Source organism: Kwoniella europaea, chromosome 2, assembly GCF_036810445.1.
Source record: "Kwoniella europaea PYCC6329 chromosome 2, complete sequence".
NCBI classification, from domain to species: Eukaryota; Fungi; Basidiomycota; class Tremellomycetes; order Tremellales; family Cryptococcaceae; genus Kwoniella; species Kwoniella europaea.
The window spans coordinates 2,269,752-2,288,052 of NC_089488.1; the positions used below are offsets into that span (position 1 = coordinate 2,269,752).

The following is an 18,301-nucleotide window of genomic DNA, read 5'->3' on the forward strand; positions in this document are numbered from 1 at the left end:
CTGAACAATATGATTGGCACCGGTCCACCCGTAAAGAAAAGTACACCTGAATCAATCTCGAGTCCAAAATCGGACGAGAAGAACGTTCATCCCTTCCATCGTTACGGCGATATCCAATTGATTTCCAAAGATAATATGATTCTCATGGCGGACTCCAGGCGACTTTCGGATGTCAGGTAGGTCTTTCGCATGATAGCTTCTTCCTCCCTCTTCTTCTCCTTTTGAATCCTACACAAAATCGCATCATCGCAGTCATGCTTCGCACGACGAGTCGCTGAAAAATACGATACTTGGCAGTTGGCATATGGGATACGAAGTCGGTAAAGCTCTTTCGAATGGCATGCAAATTGAAATGGATGGATGGTCATCGGAAACTATCAGTCTCTTCCTCGATCTTATCAACGTATCTAAACCTTCAGAACCTACAGCTGAGTTACCAGTCTTATTCGAATTGGCCACGTTCTGTCAAGATAATGAACTTGATAATGAAGAGATCAATGAGTTGCTTCGAGAAAGTATGGTCAAAGCAGCGAGAATCGACAATCGACAATGGTCATTATTACTATTCACGAATGAAGTTATAAGAGCACCTCTAGAGTGGCAATTGGCAAAATCAGCTTTACGAATCATGACCAAGGAGACGTTTCTCCATCCCATAATCTTTGATACCAAAAAGAAGGAATTCGTGCGATTGGGATTCTGGCGTGCGTTCGATGAATTACCAAAAAGATGGCAACGACAATTAATCCGATCGACGTTTCTTGTACCCGATGAGCAAGCCGACGGTACGATGATGAACGATGTTAGAATGACAACTGATTGGGAGAAAGTGGCAGATCAGTTTGATCCTGCTGAGTAATCTGACTGTGTAACTTCCGGTAGGTAAGTTCTTGATACCTCCCTGAATGGTCTGCTGATACTGGTTAAATTCATGATATAACATTCGATGACTGCTTTCAAAATCGCTTTATATGTAACCATTTCTTCAATTTTACAATTTCCTCGTGACACACTAGTGATCCGTTTTGCCATCTACTGTACTTATCTCACATGATCTGTCAGCATACACCAATTCCTCTACATACCTTACATCTTAGACGATTTGCGAGTGAAATGTGTATCCATTAAATATACGTAAATCCTGAGCTACTCCACTTCATCCTGAATCTCGTTCCAGCTTCCATGAGGCGACATCAAAGACTCGCATTCTCGCGCCTGATGATCTTTTTGTTCCATAATCCTACCTCCTTATTTCAGAGACTGGTTGAGGTCAATGATTTCGCTCACTCATTCTGGGCTGAGCTGCCTTTATGGTGAAGGAAAGATTTGCCTTTGTACGTGTATTCAGATACTAGTGTATCCAGGACAAGCTCGGATCACCAATCAGTGGCGTTCAAAGGACCCCCACTTGATGCTTGATGGATCTGTGGATCTCCCACTTGTACAATCCCCGCGTTTTGACTATCTATATTCCTCTTCCTTCTCTTCCTTCTCTCTGTCCATTGATTTTCTATGATCAGGTAACACTATATATAATCGATCTTTTTCGTAATCCATCTTTCATCTTTTATATTTCAACGTTATACCTTTATAAGACCGACATCATGCCAGATACGCCTCATCGTTACTGCCGCCATGATGATATCGGACTTCAATCGGAGGGAGGAACGATCTTTCGGGTCTACGCTGCACCATTGGCAGAAGTCGGTTAAGTTGGGATACCCACCTATCCATATGAATATATATGATGAATGCTTATACGCACTCTGCTCAAAACCGTCTTCGCAAGTATGATTGACATTGCCAGGACCAATCGAGGAAATCCCTATCACATTGTAGAAATCCCTTCATCCTCCCAAACCATCGAAGGCTTTCTACAAATGATGCCTTCAAGGAATTATCAAGCACCAAACTTGGACTTCACCAATGTGCTGTCACTACTCGAACTCTGCGTGAAGTGCAAAATCAATTGTAAAATCAAGAAATCTATCAAAGATAAGCTGATTGAGAAAGCAGGTAAAGAGGGAGCCCAATGTGCTTCATTAACTTGGGCCGGGGAGAGGAAAGATGTAGGTATAGCAAGATTAGCGTTGAGTCAAATGAATATTCAAATTTTCCTTCATCCAAGATTACCCAATAAGTTGGATCCTGCGCAATGGGATGACTTCCTTTTCTGGGACGTGATGACCAAGTTACCTTCCTTGTGGCAGCTCACGATTTGGCGACCTACTATCCAATGACCAGGTAATGAGTTACTTCATGAATATGATTGCAAAGGAAAGAGTTATGGTGGTCCGGAAGATATTCAAGATTTGGAATGGACTGGAAAATAGTTGCGGATGCATTTGATTCTAAGGCCATATAGAGATAGGTAAGCGAAGATTCATTCGGATATAAAACAGATAATAGCTGATGGAAAGAAGCATTGTTTGCAGGGTTTCTGGTATCATTATCCCTCACGGTCAATTCTCAATACAGAATGGGATCTTTAGTCTTTGTATACTGTTGTGATTCCCAGACGAACCAGATCTTTCTTTGAGTTTCAATTCATCTACGTGGTTCTGGTGTTATATGATGAAGTGATACCCATTTCACAAATCTCTATGTATTTCATTGGTGAGTACACACAGGAGCCAGGATGCAGTAGTAGATAGCAAAATGCATCTCTTTGGTGTGATGTCATGCACCACATGCACCATCAACGCTTCGACCACCGACCTGAGGCCCAGAGGACCTTTGTCTTGCCCAACCATCACCTCACACCGTATCAGTCATTTCCATCACTTTCCTTCTTCCTTCTTCCTTCTTCTTATCTTTGATTCGTCATTCCCAAATCTTCGATATTTCACCTTTTATAAGTCATCATGTCGACTACAACCCCATCCGGATCCTCCAAACATACAAGATCGGAAGATGAAGATCAAATCCACTGGTTTCACCGCTTCGGGGATCTCCAACTTCGTTTTACCGACAAGATCATCTTCAAGGTATTTTCTGAGCGTCTTGGAGCCGTGAAGTATGTCATTCTATCACCAGTGTTTGTTCTATATTTGCTCAGACCTTGATGTGCAGCTCCGTCTTCAAGGACATGATGGACATTGGTCAACAAAAGTCTTCTACGACCGGAACCAAACGAAAATCACCTCCTGACGCTGACGTTATCGACGTTGAGTGTAAATCGAAAATCCTCGAAATCTTCCTCGACATGATCAACGTTCCCAAGCCAAGTCCCCTGACAAGCGATTTCGTCTGCTCTCTTCGACTCCAGGAATTCTGCGATAAGTTCGACATCACTGGGAATATCAAAGATATGGTGACTGACTGGTCTTCGTTGGCTACCAAATTCAAGCCTTCAGAGTAGATCTCCTAGTAAGTCCGGGCCATCGCAATACAGCAGTACTGTTCGAAAGCACCGTTGAGCTAACTTTCTGTGTGGCAGCTATCCGTGTCAACATGATACGAAAAGTTCATCTTTCGTCTGTAGATCGTTCAAGCTGTCAGTTGTGTGTGAGTGATACATAAAGTATTGAAGGGGTATATATATTATATCCCATGTATATGTTCGTTCAAGTCCGCGACATCAGACAGATCTCTTCGGAAGATGTGACGGTCATGTAACATCACCGAGACGCTTCAGCCGCGTGTCGTGTTCTTTCTAGCATCTGCTTGTCTCTTCACGTCTTCCTCCTTTTTAGCTTTCCACCCTTTTTCCTGCCACAAACTTAAGTCACCAGGATACTTATCGACTACCCCGTCTACCTGCCCCTCATGAGCCAGAATGGCCATGATGTTATCCTCCTTGCTCATTCTCGTCAATTGGCCAATCGTATACGTCGCTAGCTCTGGATTCAACGCGAGTTGTGGATTGCCGTCTATGACTGGTATGGGTGATCGCAAATCTTCCTGCTCGGTTGGCACAGGTAGATACAGGCCTTGATGGTGAGATGCGTCTCCGCCTAATAGTATATCTATCCACATGTTATTCAGAATTGATCAACAACGTACCAATAGCCGCATATTTACGAAAGATTGCTTACAAGTATCAGGCTGGGCAGTAACTCTACACAGAGCCATTATATGACCGGGACAGTGCTAACTCATTCATTCAGCTTCCAACACTCCAGATGAGAGTCAAAGAGCACTCACACCAGGTGCATCGAGGAACCACAAACTACCATCACCGAACCAGTCTACTCCTCTATCGAAACATCCAACTTTGTTCCACTTCCTCTGAATCCCAGATGTTGAAGTAGGAGGTTGACTACCTACTTCGCTAGTCCATAATCCAGTCGTATCTTTATCTGGTAATTCTACGAAATGGTATTTTTTAAGCCAAGACGCAGGCCAAGCGGAATTGACATCTTTTGGAAACCCAGGCCGCATCGATTCTAAAGATCCAGGACCGAGCAAGATGGATGGTGCGGGCGAAGGTAGTGTATCTAGATCACCACTGCGGATACTGTCATTATGCTGTACACCATTATATAGGTATGAAACCTACTAATCTTTATACCATACCATCATCAGCACAAACACGCAGGACTAATACGTTCTGAAGATGCTCATTCACTCACGATCAAAATGCTGATGACTGAATACCACTAGCTTCAGCTTTCCGAAATCGAATCCATGTTCTTTCAGTGGAGATACGGGACCCGGGCCTGGATGAGGTATGAATTCTTTCAAGGGACCATCCACTATCGGTCTACAGGGCTTGGATTATCAGGCTGTCGTCGAGCTTGTATACAGATGGTTCACTTACTTTGGGGCATTTTGAGGATCCTGGACGTTAAGCAGAATGATCAGCTACCACGGAATAGCTTGTACATCACATCACAAGTTAGTGGATTACACTCACCTCCCTTAAACCCATATCCCAAAGAATAGCTTCATCCCCCTTTTCAATCAGGAAACTCCAACACGGCGAGTCCTCTCTCTCATCTCCTTTTGCAAACGCCGAAAACTCTTTGACTGGCACAGTCAACGTTGAGGTGGGTATGATACAGATTTTCACTGTATCTTCCTTTGAATTGGAGGTGGGAAGGGGTGTCCATGAGTATAGATCGAGTGGGACTGGTTTGAGACGCTGATCATCTTGAGTATAGGTGTCGCTCATGGCTAAGTGCTTTCTTATCACTTGTTGTGACCGTGTAAAGTGAAAGATTCGAAAGGAGATATGATGCTACATCGACGTCTACGATGTCTCATGGAGAACAACGTCATTGGTATATTCCAGGTTGACGAAGTGACGTAAAGCAATCACGTATAGCCGGCGAATGGCAAACCCATTCTGGAGCATGTCGGTGGTATTCGCAATGGAATTGACTGTTAGGTCTTGCCAAACAGGATTGTGGGACGGAAGAAAAGACGAGAGAGTTGCAACAACATGTCTGGCTCCCTCAAGTGGGTGTCACTAGGAGCTCTCCGTGCAGACCATCGAGGGCTGTCGGAGATGTCCGTCTAGACAACAAAAGAGGTCAAAACACAAAAGGCGAAGTGAAACACGATCATTCTACTTGAATGATCAAAAGGCGCTAGCACGCTGTTGGTGTTACCGTACAATAAGCATGGGCGATAAACTCACCTGTTCAGGATGTGAAACTCCTCGATGCTTCTGACATCCGATACCTTTACCGTACGGAGTCTCACTTTCAAGGAGCAGAATGTCCAATTCAATCTCAACGACATCAGCAACGGCAGAATCAACAGTCAAGGTCCATAGATATCATGGATACGGCGATATAGAGATCAAATCTAATGACGGCGTAATATTGAGAGATGATTCCTGGCGATTGGCCAAAGCGAGGTGAGTGCTCTACGTTGTCTACATCTTCTCGTATACATCTGTTGATCGGCTAATCAAACCGTTCTCCAGCCAAGTCTTCGCGAATATGCTGGAAATCGCTTCGCCGGTTACCTCAGAAACCCTTGTCTCTTCCAAACGGAGACTCAACGACTCTTCAACACCCATAAATATTGACTACACCTCAGAAGTCATCAGTCACTTCCTCGACCTCGCGGATCAAACCGATCCCGCTCCTCCACCCAGTACCTACGAGAATTCCAAGTTACTCTAGGAGCTTAATGATCAGTTCGATGTTGATCATCATTTCAAACAGCTGGTCAAAGATCGTCTGGGAGAAGTGGTGGTGATCGCAGGTGCTTATGGGCGACCTGAACAGGACAAACAGTGGGACTTGCTCGTATTTGCTGGAGGAAAGAACGATAAATATCTGGCGCGGAAAGCATTGGCGAAGATGACGGTGAGGTTTTTCAGCTGGGACGTTGATCCCCTTGGACTTATTCCTGTTCCAGAAGGAGACGATGCTTTGAATTTTATAGGGAATATGAGGTCTGTCCCGGATCATTGGCAGGCTGATATATGGCGAAGAGCGTTCAGTAATCCAACATTCGACATCGAGTCTCGAAAATACATGTCGGAAGTTACAGAAGCTTGGGAGTGCTTAGCAGAGGAGTTCGATCCGGATCATGAGAGTCCCTTCTGATTCTGGATATATGGTGAGTCTAGAGATAGTCAAGAGATTGCCGTAAGACTCATCGCTATGTACATCCTAATGACGACGCTTCACATGCTTAGTAGTTCGCTGTTTCACATACGTACTTATCTATGTATGAAGTTTCCAACCCAACCTTGTATTCTGACGCATAGATATATTATGTATATACAGTGTGCACAAACACACTAATACACAGACAAGTCGGACACGCGGTTTCGGCGCCTTATGCTCACACGACGCTGATACGACCTGTCTAATGCGAAAGTCATCCCCTAATAATCTGAGCATTTGACACTGACTGACACGCCCTTCATATCAAGAAGATATCGACATCATCCTCGGTGTACAACTACTACGCCATGGCCCCTTCCGAACATGTCGAAATGCACCCATTCCACCGCGCTGAGAACGGACCGTTAGTAAACCTTGTCTCGGTCGACGGGAATTCCTTCTCGGTAAACCACGAGACTTTAGCTGAATCAAGGTAAGGACTTCTTATGTTGAAATATCATGGTCTTGATCCGTTCTACCATGATCTGTCTGACTTGAGTTTGATCTGAATAGCTCCGTGTTCAAGGATATGCTTGAACTTCCTAGTCCGCCGCACGACCATACTGAGTCGCTCCACCCAACTCAATCAGTTCCTATCGAAGAAGCCGATAGATGGGTTCTCGAGCATTTCGTCAATATATTGAAAGTGTCTCAACCGCATACACCCAATACCAATCTGAGAGAAACAATGGCGCTCTTCCTCTTATGCAAAAAAATACGATATCACGGCAGCCAAAACATCGAAAAGCCGAGAACACCTTCTCACGCTCGGCAAGAAAAAGCCATGGGAACTCCTGCAAGTGGCTTCCCATGCAAATGAGCAAGAGCTGTGCGAGATTGCTCTGGGGTATCTAACTTGGAATCAATTCTTACTGGGTGATCAAGGCGACAAAACCTCTTTCTGGAGAAGAATCGAAAGTTTATCGCCCGAGTGGAGAACATACGTATTGGAAAATACCCTCGGTGATCCCAAAGACCACTCTCTGAGTTTCGATTCTGATTTACCGGGCTTTGATCGAAAACTTAGAGACAGGTACTGCGCAGAAGATTATGGATTCAAGATTGAGCAAGATCTTGGTAGAGGAAAGGATTTGGAGGGCATGGTGGTCTTGCCTCAAATGGGGTGCACTTAGCGCTCCGTTACTTATCTCGGCGATCTTTTTTCGCGCTAACATGAAGCGTGCCTTCTGTGCGATGACCCAGGGGTGGAGAAAGTATGGTTCCGGTACTATGATGACTTACATGGCAATCCGGTGGTATCTTAGGGCATCTAAATCCTAATTTGTATTCCAACTCATACTACAACAATCACGTTTCCTGCACCTACGTCTATATCACCCCTTTGGTAGTATTTCACTACTTGAATAGACAATGTAATATGGTACTTGCCTTCTTACGGGAGTTCACTATGTAGAGAAGCAGACTGTACAATCGGCGGGGAAAGTTTGCGACGGTTCGAGCCGTAACTTGACAATTGTGCTTTCCGGGAGATGTTGCTTGGTGTTCGTACAAACATGACATGAAACACCAATTTTAGAACATGTCATTCTCTGATACAGGGTGATTTTGGGAAATACGGGATGGGCACAGCAGAGAAAACTGGTGGTATGAAGTGTGGCTAATGGTGTGCACTACATCGAAACCCATTCATCGTATATACAGTTAATACCATGTCCTCTGAGTCCTGCTCATATCCCTACTGAACTGTAGCGAATTGATGACTCCAGGAGTGTGAAGAATAAATGGGGATTTTAAGTGTATCTAAAGCTGTTATAGGTTTCTGTCAGCCGGGAAGAGACTTTGCTGACAAGGGTTGGAATATATGATGGACGAACGACTTACCTATGTTCATGGTTCGAAGCAATGAACGACTTGTCTCTCAATCCCCACGAACGAATAGTCCATCTACATTGCTGAACTATCCACATCAGGATCGAATTGTCCATTTTGCCAGGATTCCAGATGCTCGAAATCGACTTAAAACAGGCACAGGATCTGATGGCGCTAACAAGAGCATTTCGCATTGCCAACCAGCAGGTAACATCTTCATTCTTACCCAAAATGGTCGAACACTGGTAGATTGCTCTTGATACGGTTCGTTGGATTGTGCGTTGTTCACTTTCGTAAATTCCCTGCATCCCATCTTCTCTAAAGCTTTCTTAGCTAATTTTAGATCATTTTGCTTTGATGCGGTCTGGTCCTGCCTTGTCGATTCTTTCTCTAACTAGATTGACCATCTTTACTCTACACTCGAATTTCTCCAGAAACTTTGAGAAACTTAGAGCAGTTTGGAGTGATATTGCTTGAAGGATAGATACAGATACGTTGACAAGGTTGAGGAAAATGTCGGGTACTTGAAAAAAGGCTTCCATATCTATCGGTTTCTGTCCTCATCTCGGCTGATTTCATCCTTGTTATTCTCATTTTTGGATTGGTACAGGGCTGTGGGATTTCGAGCATGCCAGCAAATGTAGGACTAAAATATGGTCAAGCAGTACAGTATTCATCATCAATCCGGTCAATCGATGTTGTGAGAAGACGAATAGACTTGCAGCTTACCTAGCTTTAGCACGTCTTCAATCATCGGCGGCATATAACATACCCTCTTATGCTCGAAGGGTGATATCACCATTGGAGTGTTAGAGATGTTTTTGATCATTTTTGATCTCTTCCAATTAGGTTGAGGTCGAGCAGGTGACATTGGGTGCTGACCCTCTGCAGCCAGAGTGGTCCTTTCTTTTTGTAGGATGCAGAATCCTCGCCGACTGGGAAGGAACCTTTCAAATGGGTGCTTCAGATCGTCGCATGTTTGACGATACAGTAGTATACAAAGGTTTTCTAAAAATATATGGAATATCGGGAATTGGAAGGAGGAGGATAGAATTGAGTTGCACCCATAGAGTTTATCTATATATATTCAATACACTTTTGAGTTGGGAGTACACGAGGAAGGAATAAAGGTCTATACGAGATGAATTACCTTTTTCAGCCTGACTACTAAGATCTGCGCTCGGACCCACTTTCAGCGTCTATTCTTGCCACCTGTATATACATATATTGATACATAGCATGAATTGTACTGAATTAATACAGGACGTGTCTACTGTACGGCTACTGGCCAAGCATATCTATCGTTCACCATGAACCTCCATATTTTGTACATTATTGGGATAGTATACGTTTTCCTTGCCTCCCAACTCCATCGAGACTGATGGTACTATGATATGTCCTCTCTTATACTGAACGCAACGAATGTAATTAGCTTCGAGGGTTGAAACCTTTCACCATCTCATGCCAAGAAACCATTACCATCTCGAATCTTCCTGATTTCGCTGGACCGGTGTCGTGGCTGGGGACGCCTTGGCTTTTGCCTTTTGGACTGTTTCTGGAGGTTTTCTTGGTTTTACAAATGGTGATAGCGGTTTCAGCTGGTATAAAAGCGCGTTGAGGGAACGCTGTGGTAAGTAAGGCAATCTGCCAAGATGGTGAAAGGAGGTGAAACCTATCCCAGAATGGTTTATATTTCAAGGTGGAACCGTCACCGGAACGACCACTGGACACTGGCGGGATCGTGTGAACTTTGGTAAATCCTTCTGGCCCCATATAGCTCAAAGCCTTCCTTCCCATAAACAAGTAATTCTTCTTGCTTGCCCAAACGAGAAGATCCCAAGGATCGTTGGCCCCCGCGAGCACTAAACCGGGTGAGACTTGATCTACGATGTTTTTCGTGACGATGAACTTGTCGCATAAACCTGATAAAGCGGTCATTTGAGCGAAAGATAATCCGTTGGGTAAGGAAGGGATCGATACGTTGATCAGGTTGAGGAAAGTTTCCAGTATGAAGGATGTCACTTCCATATCAATAGGTTGTTCTTGGTTTACCCATCTTGAGGCTATGGGATATCCGAATGATATCGGTTGAGGAATATCGAACATATCCTTGAATACGGTACTTTGGTATGAACTGATGTCAGCTCATCCTATCCAGTAATGAAAGTGTGAGAAAGAGGAGGAGGAATAGTACGCACCTCGCTTTAGCAAGTCTCCAGCTATCCGCTCCGAACAGAGTCCCATTGGTCGCTCGCAGTATTACATTACCATCCGAATGATACGGGTGCCATTTAGGTGAACGTTGAGGATCAGAAAGGAAAATTGAATCAAGGGAAGCAGGAGGATTGGTATCAGGCTTGTGAGTCTTTCCTGGTCTGTCGAAGTTAGGATCATTCATCGTTTTTCTCTTCGTAGAGATCGCATTGGAGGAAGGTATGGCCGACATTGAGCTAAATGGATTAGGTATGCGAGATGAAGATTGAGATGACAAAAGGAAACACAGCGATGCAATACATCGAGATGACTTCACAGTATCCCGCTGTCGATGACATACTGATGGAATGGCGGCGAACAAAGCTTTGATCTCTCACTTCCTCTTCCATCCATCACTTGGTACTGTATCGTTTACTGTACACGCAGGATATTCCTCCCATAACGTATGCACAGTTCGAGATATGAACTGATCTGACATCGGCTGATGATCTTTGCCCTTATAGAAAGTCATCAAAATACATTACTGTGATCATATATGATAGGTAGATATAGCTAATAAATGTACATACAATCATGAATCACAAATAAATGCCACAAAATCTACTGTACTAAATTAAGTTATAACAAATTATCTCCATTGGGAGCTTCTCCTCTGACAGGCGAAGGATCAACCCAGCTTTCAGTCCTCATCCTCTGTTCTTGTGATAGAGGTCGTTTACTCTTGATCGTCATATCGACATTGTCATCATCGTTATCATTGCTTTCCCTCAAAGAAGGTTCGATTGAAGAAGGTTCTTCGTTCTTCCGAGAGAATAGTATCTGTTCTTCAGGTACTCTCTCTTGCTCATGCTCTTGCTCTTGCTTGGAAGGTTTTGGCCAACTCCCCTGCCTTGAAGTCGCAGATGTCGGTGTAGGCCTCTCAATCAATATTGGTTTCTGACTTAATGGTGTTCCACCCAACGTCCAATCTTCTTCCTCCTCCTCCTCTTCATCACCTATCTTCATGCCCTTCGTCCTATCATTAATTATATCCACAGCTTTTGCGGTTGTATTTTTCGAAAGTACAACCTCCTCGTTATCCACGCCAGGAGATGAGATCGGTTGTCGATGAGAGCTAATCGGTACATCCTCAATCTCTTCATCGTCCAAACTCGGTTCATCAGGCTCCGAGACTGATTCTAGTCCAGCATCGGAATCTACATCCCATGAAGGCGGTTCATCTTGAACAGTGAAGATCTTCTGGGGAAGCTATGGGAGGAAGTACAATCATCAGTATCAATCATGACCCTCCAAGACGGTGGCATATGCGACATGTAATCTAATTCCTCAACTCACCTTACTAGCCCTGTCCACGAAATCCTCCCAATCACTCTCATTCCTTACCAAGAAACCTAACAACATACTAGGATCCAGCCCGCTAAGCGGCATCTTTTTGACTTTCTCGCAATGGAAGGTCCGTAACGCTTGCTCAGGGTACGCATCGGCCCACCATCGTATCTCCGGATTAACAGGGAGCTCATCGAGCGGGTGATGGCTAGGTAATTGCTCTTGTGGTAAAAGAGAGGCAGGTACCTCGGATGGTCCATTTTGAGTCTGGGATTGAGGATGGGTAGACTTCGGTCTAGGCGGGGTAGTACCCTTCGCTGACAATCTCTTAGCTTGCTTCGAAGTTCGCTTGGCCTTTCGTACCCTGGTCGAAGGTGATGAAGAGACATCACTATCGCTGGATTCGTCGCTTGATATATCGTCGACATTCACTACATCAAGCTTGTACTTCACTTCTTCAGTGGTAGGTACACCTTCTGAAGGATCTACAACTACCGGTTCCTCTTCTTCGGGTTTGCTCAGATTGGATATTGATGTTGAGGTGGATATGGAGGTAGAGGCAGGGGGGATTTCTAAGGGGATAGCTGGACGGGTGAAGTGCGGATCAAGGTAGAATAGCGAGTTGGCTTGGGAACCGACAAAGTAGTATGAAGAGGAAGGTCGACCGCCTGCGATACCAACTGATTGAGGGAATGTGAAGAGCGTCTGAATGGTTGTAAGGTTCAATCAGCGACTGTCAGTGACCAATCGGCTCGGCACTGATGGGTGGGTGATAGGCGACGCTTAAATAGAGAGGGAACAGAGGTTCACTCACCTTGATGCTCTCATAGTAGATTGGATTCACGCCATCCAACCCTAGTCGTATACCAACCAGTATGAGAACAGCTTTATCACCCCAGACGTTCGCACTTTTTCCTGTTGACGCAGACGATCTTCTCTGTGTTGGCGTATCTGTGTCAGATGAAGTATTGTTGGTCGTGATATCCCATCCTGTGGAGGGCAGATTCGAAGTTTGATAGACTTCAGACTTGTATATTATACTATCTGTTGCGGTTGATACCGCTAGTCCACAAGGTGCGAAGGAGTTTGTGAGAGTTCTGTCAGGATAAGAAGCAGCATTAGTGTCCATCCGTACTGACGAAGTGTTAAGTCTGTATACTGAGCAGTCTCTCGTTCGTAACATTGTCAATGATCGATGACTCACTTCAGCGCTCCAGCGGCAGTACTAGGTCCAAACCATTCACCAACTTCTTTACCCAGTTCTTTACCTATCAGGGCCATCCTATGTACACTGAACGGACAAAGAGGAGATGGATCATCGAGGAACCACGATAGAATCTTTACATATTCTGCGTATCGCGACAACCCCGTCAGGTCCGATGAGGTGGTAGGTGGAAAAGAAGGTTTCGGTGGTAATCTCCATTCTGTAAAACAACGCAGTTTATATCAAGTCAGCTTCGGTATTGGCATCATCAATTGTCCGAAAGCTGACGACTCACCTCGACCCAGATGAAGATGTATGAGCGCATTGGCCAACATACTCTGTCCAGTCCTCAGCATACAACCCCATCCAGCATCACTTGTGAGTCCACCCTCTGAGCGACTCCAACTCCATCCCGTCCCCGAGGGTCTAGTAGAGAGACCACCAGCTGTACTGGAAGCTAGGCCGGATGTACTGGGTTCCGCCGATAGATCAGCAGGAGGACCGAAAGCTGAGTAATAAGCCTCAGGAGAGGGTATAAGTAAGTTGTTGGGTAGGGATAGGATTGGAGCATATTGTGATCGATAAGTACACCACACAACGGATTTGAAATCATCATAAACTGAGATGAAATCAAAGGATTGTCAGCTAAATCGACCGGATAAATCACGTTGCTTGGGTAGCTTACACTGATCAGGCCATTTCAACACTTCCTTTTCCTTCTTGTCTTTCTTTGTTTTACCTGGACTGTCCGTTACACTCGACCCACCTTCTTTACTTGGTGATCCACTAGTCATAGAAGCCGGTAAAGCCAAAGATAGTGTCGAAGCCGTAAACAGATTCGAAAACCCTTTGGATTGTGGGGGAGTGGAAGATATGTTTCCTGTACTATTGTACGGTTGATCTTTCTGCTTTCTCGACCAAGCTGATGGCCGCAATGCTCCGGAATCATTATTGGCAGGTGGAGAAGGTTTGTTGACAGGTTCACCTGATCCTCTCCGCTCCTCAATCCCTGCGGAAGTGTCAGGTAAATCGGGTAAGTTGACAGAATTAGGTGATCGGCTTGGAGTCGAAGGTCGCCAGCCAGAATGTCCTACACCCATCACCCAGATTGTATCTTGACATTTATCGGGCTGAGCCTCTGTATCCAGTAGATGCCTTACACCATCGACTGCTCTTTGTCTAGCAGCGTTGAGGAAGCTCGCTGCTGCTGAGGGAGGCTTTCGGAGGGGTGAGGGAGGTAATGGAGGTGGAGAGTCGATAGGAGGTGGTGAAGACCCTTCTTGAATTGTCGGATTTGACGCCGAAGGTAGAAGATGTGAGAACCAGGTTGACATCCTTGAAGGGAAATTTTCAGGACTTCTTGATGAAGGTGGCTGCGCTGAGCTTGTTGAGGCAGGGCCAGGTTGAGGTAATGAGTTTCTTGATAAGCCCGGCACAGACGCACTAAGATTGGATCCTTGTCTTGAAGGTATCGGCACCCCGACATCGTTAGGTGGAGTGAACTCATGAGGGGAAGACCCAGACCTTATTGATCTGCCTCTCCAAGAGGAAGCTGTGGAATCTTGCGAAGCCCTACGTGAGTGTGATTGATGCTCTCTCGCTACTCTTGTTCGAGATTGATTCGAGACTGGGCGAGTGAGTGTAGGGAAGTGATTGACATTTCTGGAGGAATTCGTGGTACCGGTAGTACGTTGGGAATCACCGGAATGAGCAGAGGAATAAGAAGTTTGTCTACTTGCTGGTACAGGGTTCAGAGAAGATGGGGTAGAAGATAGCTGTTGGTGGTGATGGTCGTATTCAGGTGATCTCTCTTTCTCTTTATCCTTATCTCTCGCAAATAACCTAGAAGTTTTCTTGACTATACCACGACCTTTAGTTTTCTTCTCTTTCTTCTCCCCCTCCAATGTCTCATGATGCTCCCTATGCGATCTCGGTTCGCTCTCCATGGTCTGGGTAGTCTCCGAGCTTGCTCTTCTTCCTCCACCATTTATACCATGATAAGATGACGGTGGGGGTATACTTTCCAAAGTCCAATCCTCCTCTATATCTCCCGTACTTGCAGTCTGATGACTCCTCTCTCGCTCTTTACCCTTACGCAAACTTTTCATGAGTTTGTTTCCGCCATTGTGATGATGAGAAGACCGGCCCTTCGATGCGATTTGACGCTCTGCTGGAGGAGGTGCAGGTAGAGACGATCTTTGTGGGCTCGGATTGATGGGATAAGTGGGAGGGTTGGGATAGGTGGAAGATGATGCTTGTGGGTGAGCTGAATTTGCTCTTAGAGGTGCGTGAATGGATGGAGGAGGCGAAGTAGATTGTTCATGGTCGAAGGAAGAAGGCGATACCATCACGATGAGTTGGGCTTCTATACAAAGAATCTAATCATCAGCAACATGCCATCCACTGGTAATGACAGGTTGACAACAGATATCGCCACTGCAGGATTATCTTGCATAGATTGACAATTGCCAGGAAGCTCACCTAGGACCTAATCCACAAGATCCTGAATTACTGATGTCTGACAGATATCCTCCTTTATCTGATCTATGTAGTTGAATGATGTTTGTACTATAGGGGTTCAAGGTAATATAACGCGTTGAAAGGGACGATTGAGGTTGTCCTGCAATAACACTTTCCGGTCTAGTCGGTCACGGCTCGCTCTGCAGCAAGGAGTATGTTGGTGTCGTTATGATGAGGAAGTGGTTGATTATCCGATTTGCTCTTATGCTGTTATGATGCTGATGCTATGGGAAAGGTGCTCAACGTCATCAATGGTGTGGTGGCTGCTATCATGAGCAAACAGCCAACAACGTCAGTGCCCATAACAGAACCCTCTCGACACGCAGCACGACCGTATAACCGGCGGGACTCACCGAAGATGCGATGCGGAGACTCCGCATCAACCGTAAAGTCATGGTCCAGCACCGTCACAGCGTCGTTGATCAATGCAATAGCAAGAGTTGCATCAATTTCACCACCCCATTCGCTCTCATAGGACTCAAAAATAACCCCCAGGGAGGGACTGCGGAAGAAACTCAGACAAGCAAAGAGGTACCGACTAGCTGTCAATTCTGAAACTTCCTAAATAATCACACAACGCAACGCTTTCAGGACGTAAGTGGGCAGCCTCAACCTCCTTTGTCATCGCCCCCCATCTCACATTTGCTGGATATGTTTTTCTCTGACCTTTGCTTCACATAAATCAAGCGTATTAAAACCCCCAGTATACTCCATATTCCTCGATCTCGCTATCCACACTCATAAGCAGACTATAATTTGCATACCACTTCCGCCTTGGAATAAGTGAGTCAAAGAGACATACCTTTCCTTGGTAACATAACGTAGATGTCATCAGATGTACTAGCTGACATATCAGAGCTTTACTCAGACTAAGTACCATCGCTCGGTCCAGGATGGGAGATTCTCAGACCACTGAAGATCAGAAACATCCAGGCAAAGTGAATACGCTTCGCCTGCCTGCTCCTCCATTTATGACATCTCAGCTGACTGGCATTACCCGTCGATAGGCTGGCATCAGCTGGCCAATCCAAGAAAGAACGTCAGATCCGATAGCGAAATTCTTCCGGCCAGGCTCTGTAAGCTTCCACACCCTCATCTTACATCTCAAAGGTGATAGGCTGATAACTTGTATGATTTCAGAAACTCACATGGCACTGGAATTGGAGTAAACATTGGAAAGGGCCTTTAGTGCCCGAGACATCACCAGATCTGGACATACATGCTGAATTCTTACCCATGGTGTAAGGGGATCTTTCTCAATATCTGAATTACAGCGAAAGCATTATCCTTTCTGACGTATATACAATGATGCAGATGGTCCCCCGAGCTCGTCCATGATGGTAACTCTCTACAACCTGGATGGAAACTATTAATGGGCTTCAATGAGCCAGGTAAGTGAAGACGAAATGACCTATAGTAATTGTATAACTAAAATTGATGGTGATGGACTTCATTCGAAGATCACTATGACCCCGCTGTTGCTCGAAAAATCAGTCCTCGAGATGCCCTCCCTGCGTCAGTCTTCCTATCACGAGTGAAAGATTCCTGTAGCTGATACGGAGTTGTAGGTGGATCGAGATGTCAAAATGGATCACTGAACCAGATCAGAAACTAGTATCACCAGCAGTAGCGGGAAGTGTGGATTGGTTGAAGGTGAGTTGATCTTGCCCTGTTTCTCATCAACCAGTCAATCCAGCAATAAGGCTTTGTATATGAACGTATGTGTTTGGGTGCTAATGTTCTTTACGATCTGTTTAAGGAATTCTTTTCCCTCATACCTCCTCATACTAAACCTTCTTACCTCGCGGTACACGTATATACCACGACTTTCGACTCTTTCGTCAGGACTATAGAGAACTTCTGGGATACCTTCAAATTACCTATCATTGTAACTGAATTTGCTATGCAGGTAAGTTGATCTCCTGCTTTCGATATCATTTGGTATGCTTGCCGGTAGCTAACGTGAAGTAGAGCTTTGATCCTAATGTACCTGGACCTCAGAGCCAACAGCAAGTCCACGATTTCATGGGTAAGCGAACGATTTTATATTAGTACAGGTCACAATAGAACTGGATGCTGACCTCGCTTTCGATATTTAGGTCAAACCACGAAGTGGCTAGACGAGACATCATATATCTTGTAAGTATCCGGCCCTTCTGGTTTACTTTACCATACTCTTCAAGACTCTCTTGCTGAATGTGCCTTGCAGCAAATATTCGTGGTTTCTTGCTTGTCGAGATTCATATCATCTTCACGGTGTACATGAGTACAATAGACTTATGGATAGGAACGCGGAACTGACACCTCTGTGAGTTGCGCCCAGAAGATCCTAATCTGGTTGATTGCAGCACTCAAATGCCTCTGGCACATATTCAATACATATTCGCTGACAAACCTTTAGAGGAAGGCAATACGTCAATGGTGGACACGAGTGATCTTGCATACTAGTGATTGCTCCGGCCAACTTATCTCCTTTCTCACATAACCACTTATGACGATTTCCATACTTGTGTATATGACGTATGAAATTTAACGATATTATCATGCTGCGTTGATTCTGCCGTTCCAAATCGTTATTGCAGCCTCGAATCGATCCCTTTCATAATCACATACCAGATATACCTTTCAATTTCCCCTC

At 45.0% G+C, this 18,301-nt stretch overlaps 9 protein-coding genes across 9 annotated transcripts; 6 read left to right on the forward strand and 3 right to left on the reverse strand.

Annotated features, from left to right (window-relative positions):
- Positions 1 to 9: 9 nt before the first annotated feature.
- On the forward strand, positions 10 to 859 carry V865_007192 (uncharacterized protein; the record flags this gene model as incomplete). Its single annotated transcript, XM_066230942.1, has 2 exons — positions 10 to 176; positions 298 to 859. The coding sequence occupies 2 exons, from the start codon at positions 10 to 12 to the stop codon at positions 857 to 859; spliced, it is 729 nt and encodes a 242-aa protein (XP_066087039.1).
- Positions 860 to 1,883: 1,024 nt separating this feature from the next.
- On the forward strand, positions 1,884 to 2,240 carry V865_007193 (uncharacterized protein; the record flags this gene model as incomplete). The annotated part of the gene is made up of 1 exon (XM_066230943.1): positions 1,884 to 2,240. One exon carries the CDS (start codon positions 1,884 to 1,886, stop codon positions 2,238 to 2,240), a length of 357 nt encoding a protein of 118 aa, XP_066087040.1.
- A 624-nt stretch (positions 2,241 to 2,864) lies between these two features.
- V865_007194 (uncharacterized protein) lies at positions 2,865 to 3,361 on the forward strand (the record flags this gene model as incomplete). The annotated part of the gene is made up of 2 exons (XM_066230944.1): positions 2,865 to 3,016; positions 3,073 to 3,361. 2 exons carry the CDS (start codon positions 2,865 to 2,867, stop codon positions 3,359 to 3,361), a joined length of 441 nt encoding a protein of 146 aa, XP_066087041.1.
- Positions 3,362 to 3,633: 272 nt separating this feature from the next.
- Positions 3,634 to 5,116, reverse strand: V865_007195 (uncharacterized protein; the record flags this gene model as incomplete). Its single annotated transcript, XM_066230945.1, has 6 exons — positions 3,634 to 3,968; positions 4,038 to 4,092; positions 4,147 to 4,439; positions 4,575 to 4,705; positions 4,763 to 4,782; positions 4,859 to 5,116. The coding sequence occupies 6 exons, from the start codon at positions 5,114 to 5,116 to the stop codon at positions 3,634 to 3,636; spliced, it is 1,092 nt and encodes a 363-aa protein (XP_066087042.1).
- Positions 5,117 to 5,663: 547 nt separating this feature from the next.
- On the forward strand, positions 5,664 to 6,077 carry V865_007196 (uncharacterized protein; the record flags this gene model as incomplete). The annotated part of the gene is made up of 2 exons (XM_066230946.1): positions 5,664 to 5,806; positions 5,876 to 6,077. 2 exons carry the CDS (start codon positions 5,664 to 5,666, stop codon positions 6,075 to 6,077), a joined length of 345 nt encoding a protein of 114 aa, XP_066087043.1.
- Positions 6,078 to 6,257: 180 nt separating this feature from the next.
- Positions 6,258 to 6,506, forward strand: V865_007197 (uncharacterized protein; the record flags this gene model as incomplete). The annotated part of the gene is made up of 1 exon (XM_066230947.1): positions 6,258 to 6,506. One exon carries the CDS (start codon positions 6,258 to 6,260, stop codon positions 6,504 to 6,506), a length of 249 nt encoding a protein of 82 aa, XP_066087044.1.
- A 3,321-nt stretch (positions 6,507 to 9,827) lies between these two features.
- On the reverse strand, positions 9,828 to 10,845 carry V865_007198 (uncharacterized protein; the record flags this gene model as incomplete). Its single annotated transcript, XM_066230948.1, has 2 exons — positions 9,828 to 10,521; positions 10,598 to 10,845. 2 exons carry the CDS (start codon positions 10,843 to 10,845, stop codon positions 9,828 to 9,830), a joined length of 942 nt encoding a protein of 313 aa, XP_066087045.1.
- A 386-nt stretch (positions 10,846 to 11,231) lies between these two features.
- V865_007199 (uncharacterized protein) lies at positions 11,232 to 15,491 on the reverse strand (the record flags this gene model as incomplete). Its single annotated transcript, XM_066230949.1, has 6 exons — positions 11,232 to 11,861; positions 11,949 to 12,644; positions 12,754 to 13,036; positions 13,144 to 13,363; positions 13,439 to 13,762; positions 13,829 to 15,491. The coding sequence occupies 6 exons, from the start codon at positions 15,489 to 15,491 to the stop codon at positions 11,232 to 11,234; spliced, it is 3,816 nt and encodes a 1,271-aa protein (XP_066087046.1).
- Positions 15,492 to 16,556: 1,065 nt separating this feature from the next.
- V865_007200 (uncharacterized protein) lies at positions 16,557 to 18,098 on the forward strand (the record flags this gene model as incomplete). The annotated part of the gene is made up of 11 exons (XM_066230950.1): positions 16,557 to 16,601; positions 16,671 to 16,739; positions 16,804 to 16,904; positions 16,978 to 17,054; positions 17,124 to 17,178; positions 17,232 to 17,316; positions 17,423 to 17,572; positions 17,635 to 17,692; positions 17,763 to 17,802; positions 17,873 to 17,971; positions 18,065 to 18,098. The coding sequence occupies 11 exons, from the start codon at positions 16,557 to 16,559 to the stop codon at positions 18,096 to 18,098; spliced, it is 813 nt and encodes a 270-aa protein (XP_066087047.1).
- Positions 18,099 to 18,301: the final 203 nt, after the last annotated feature.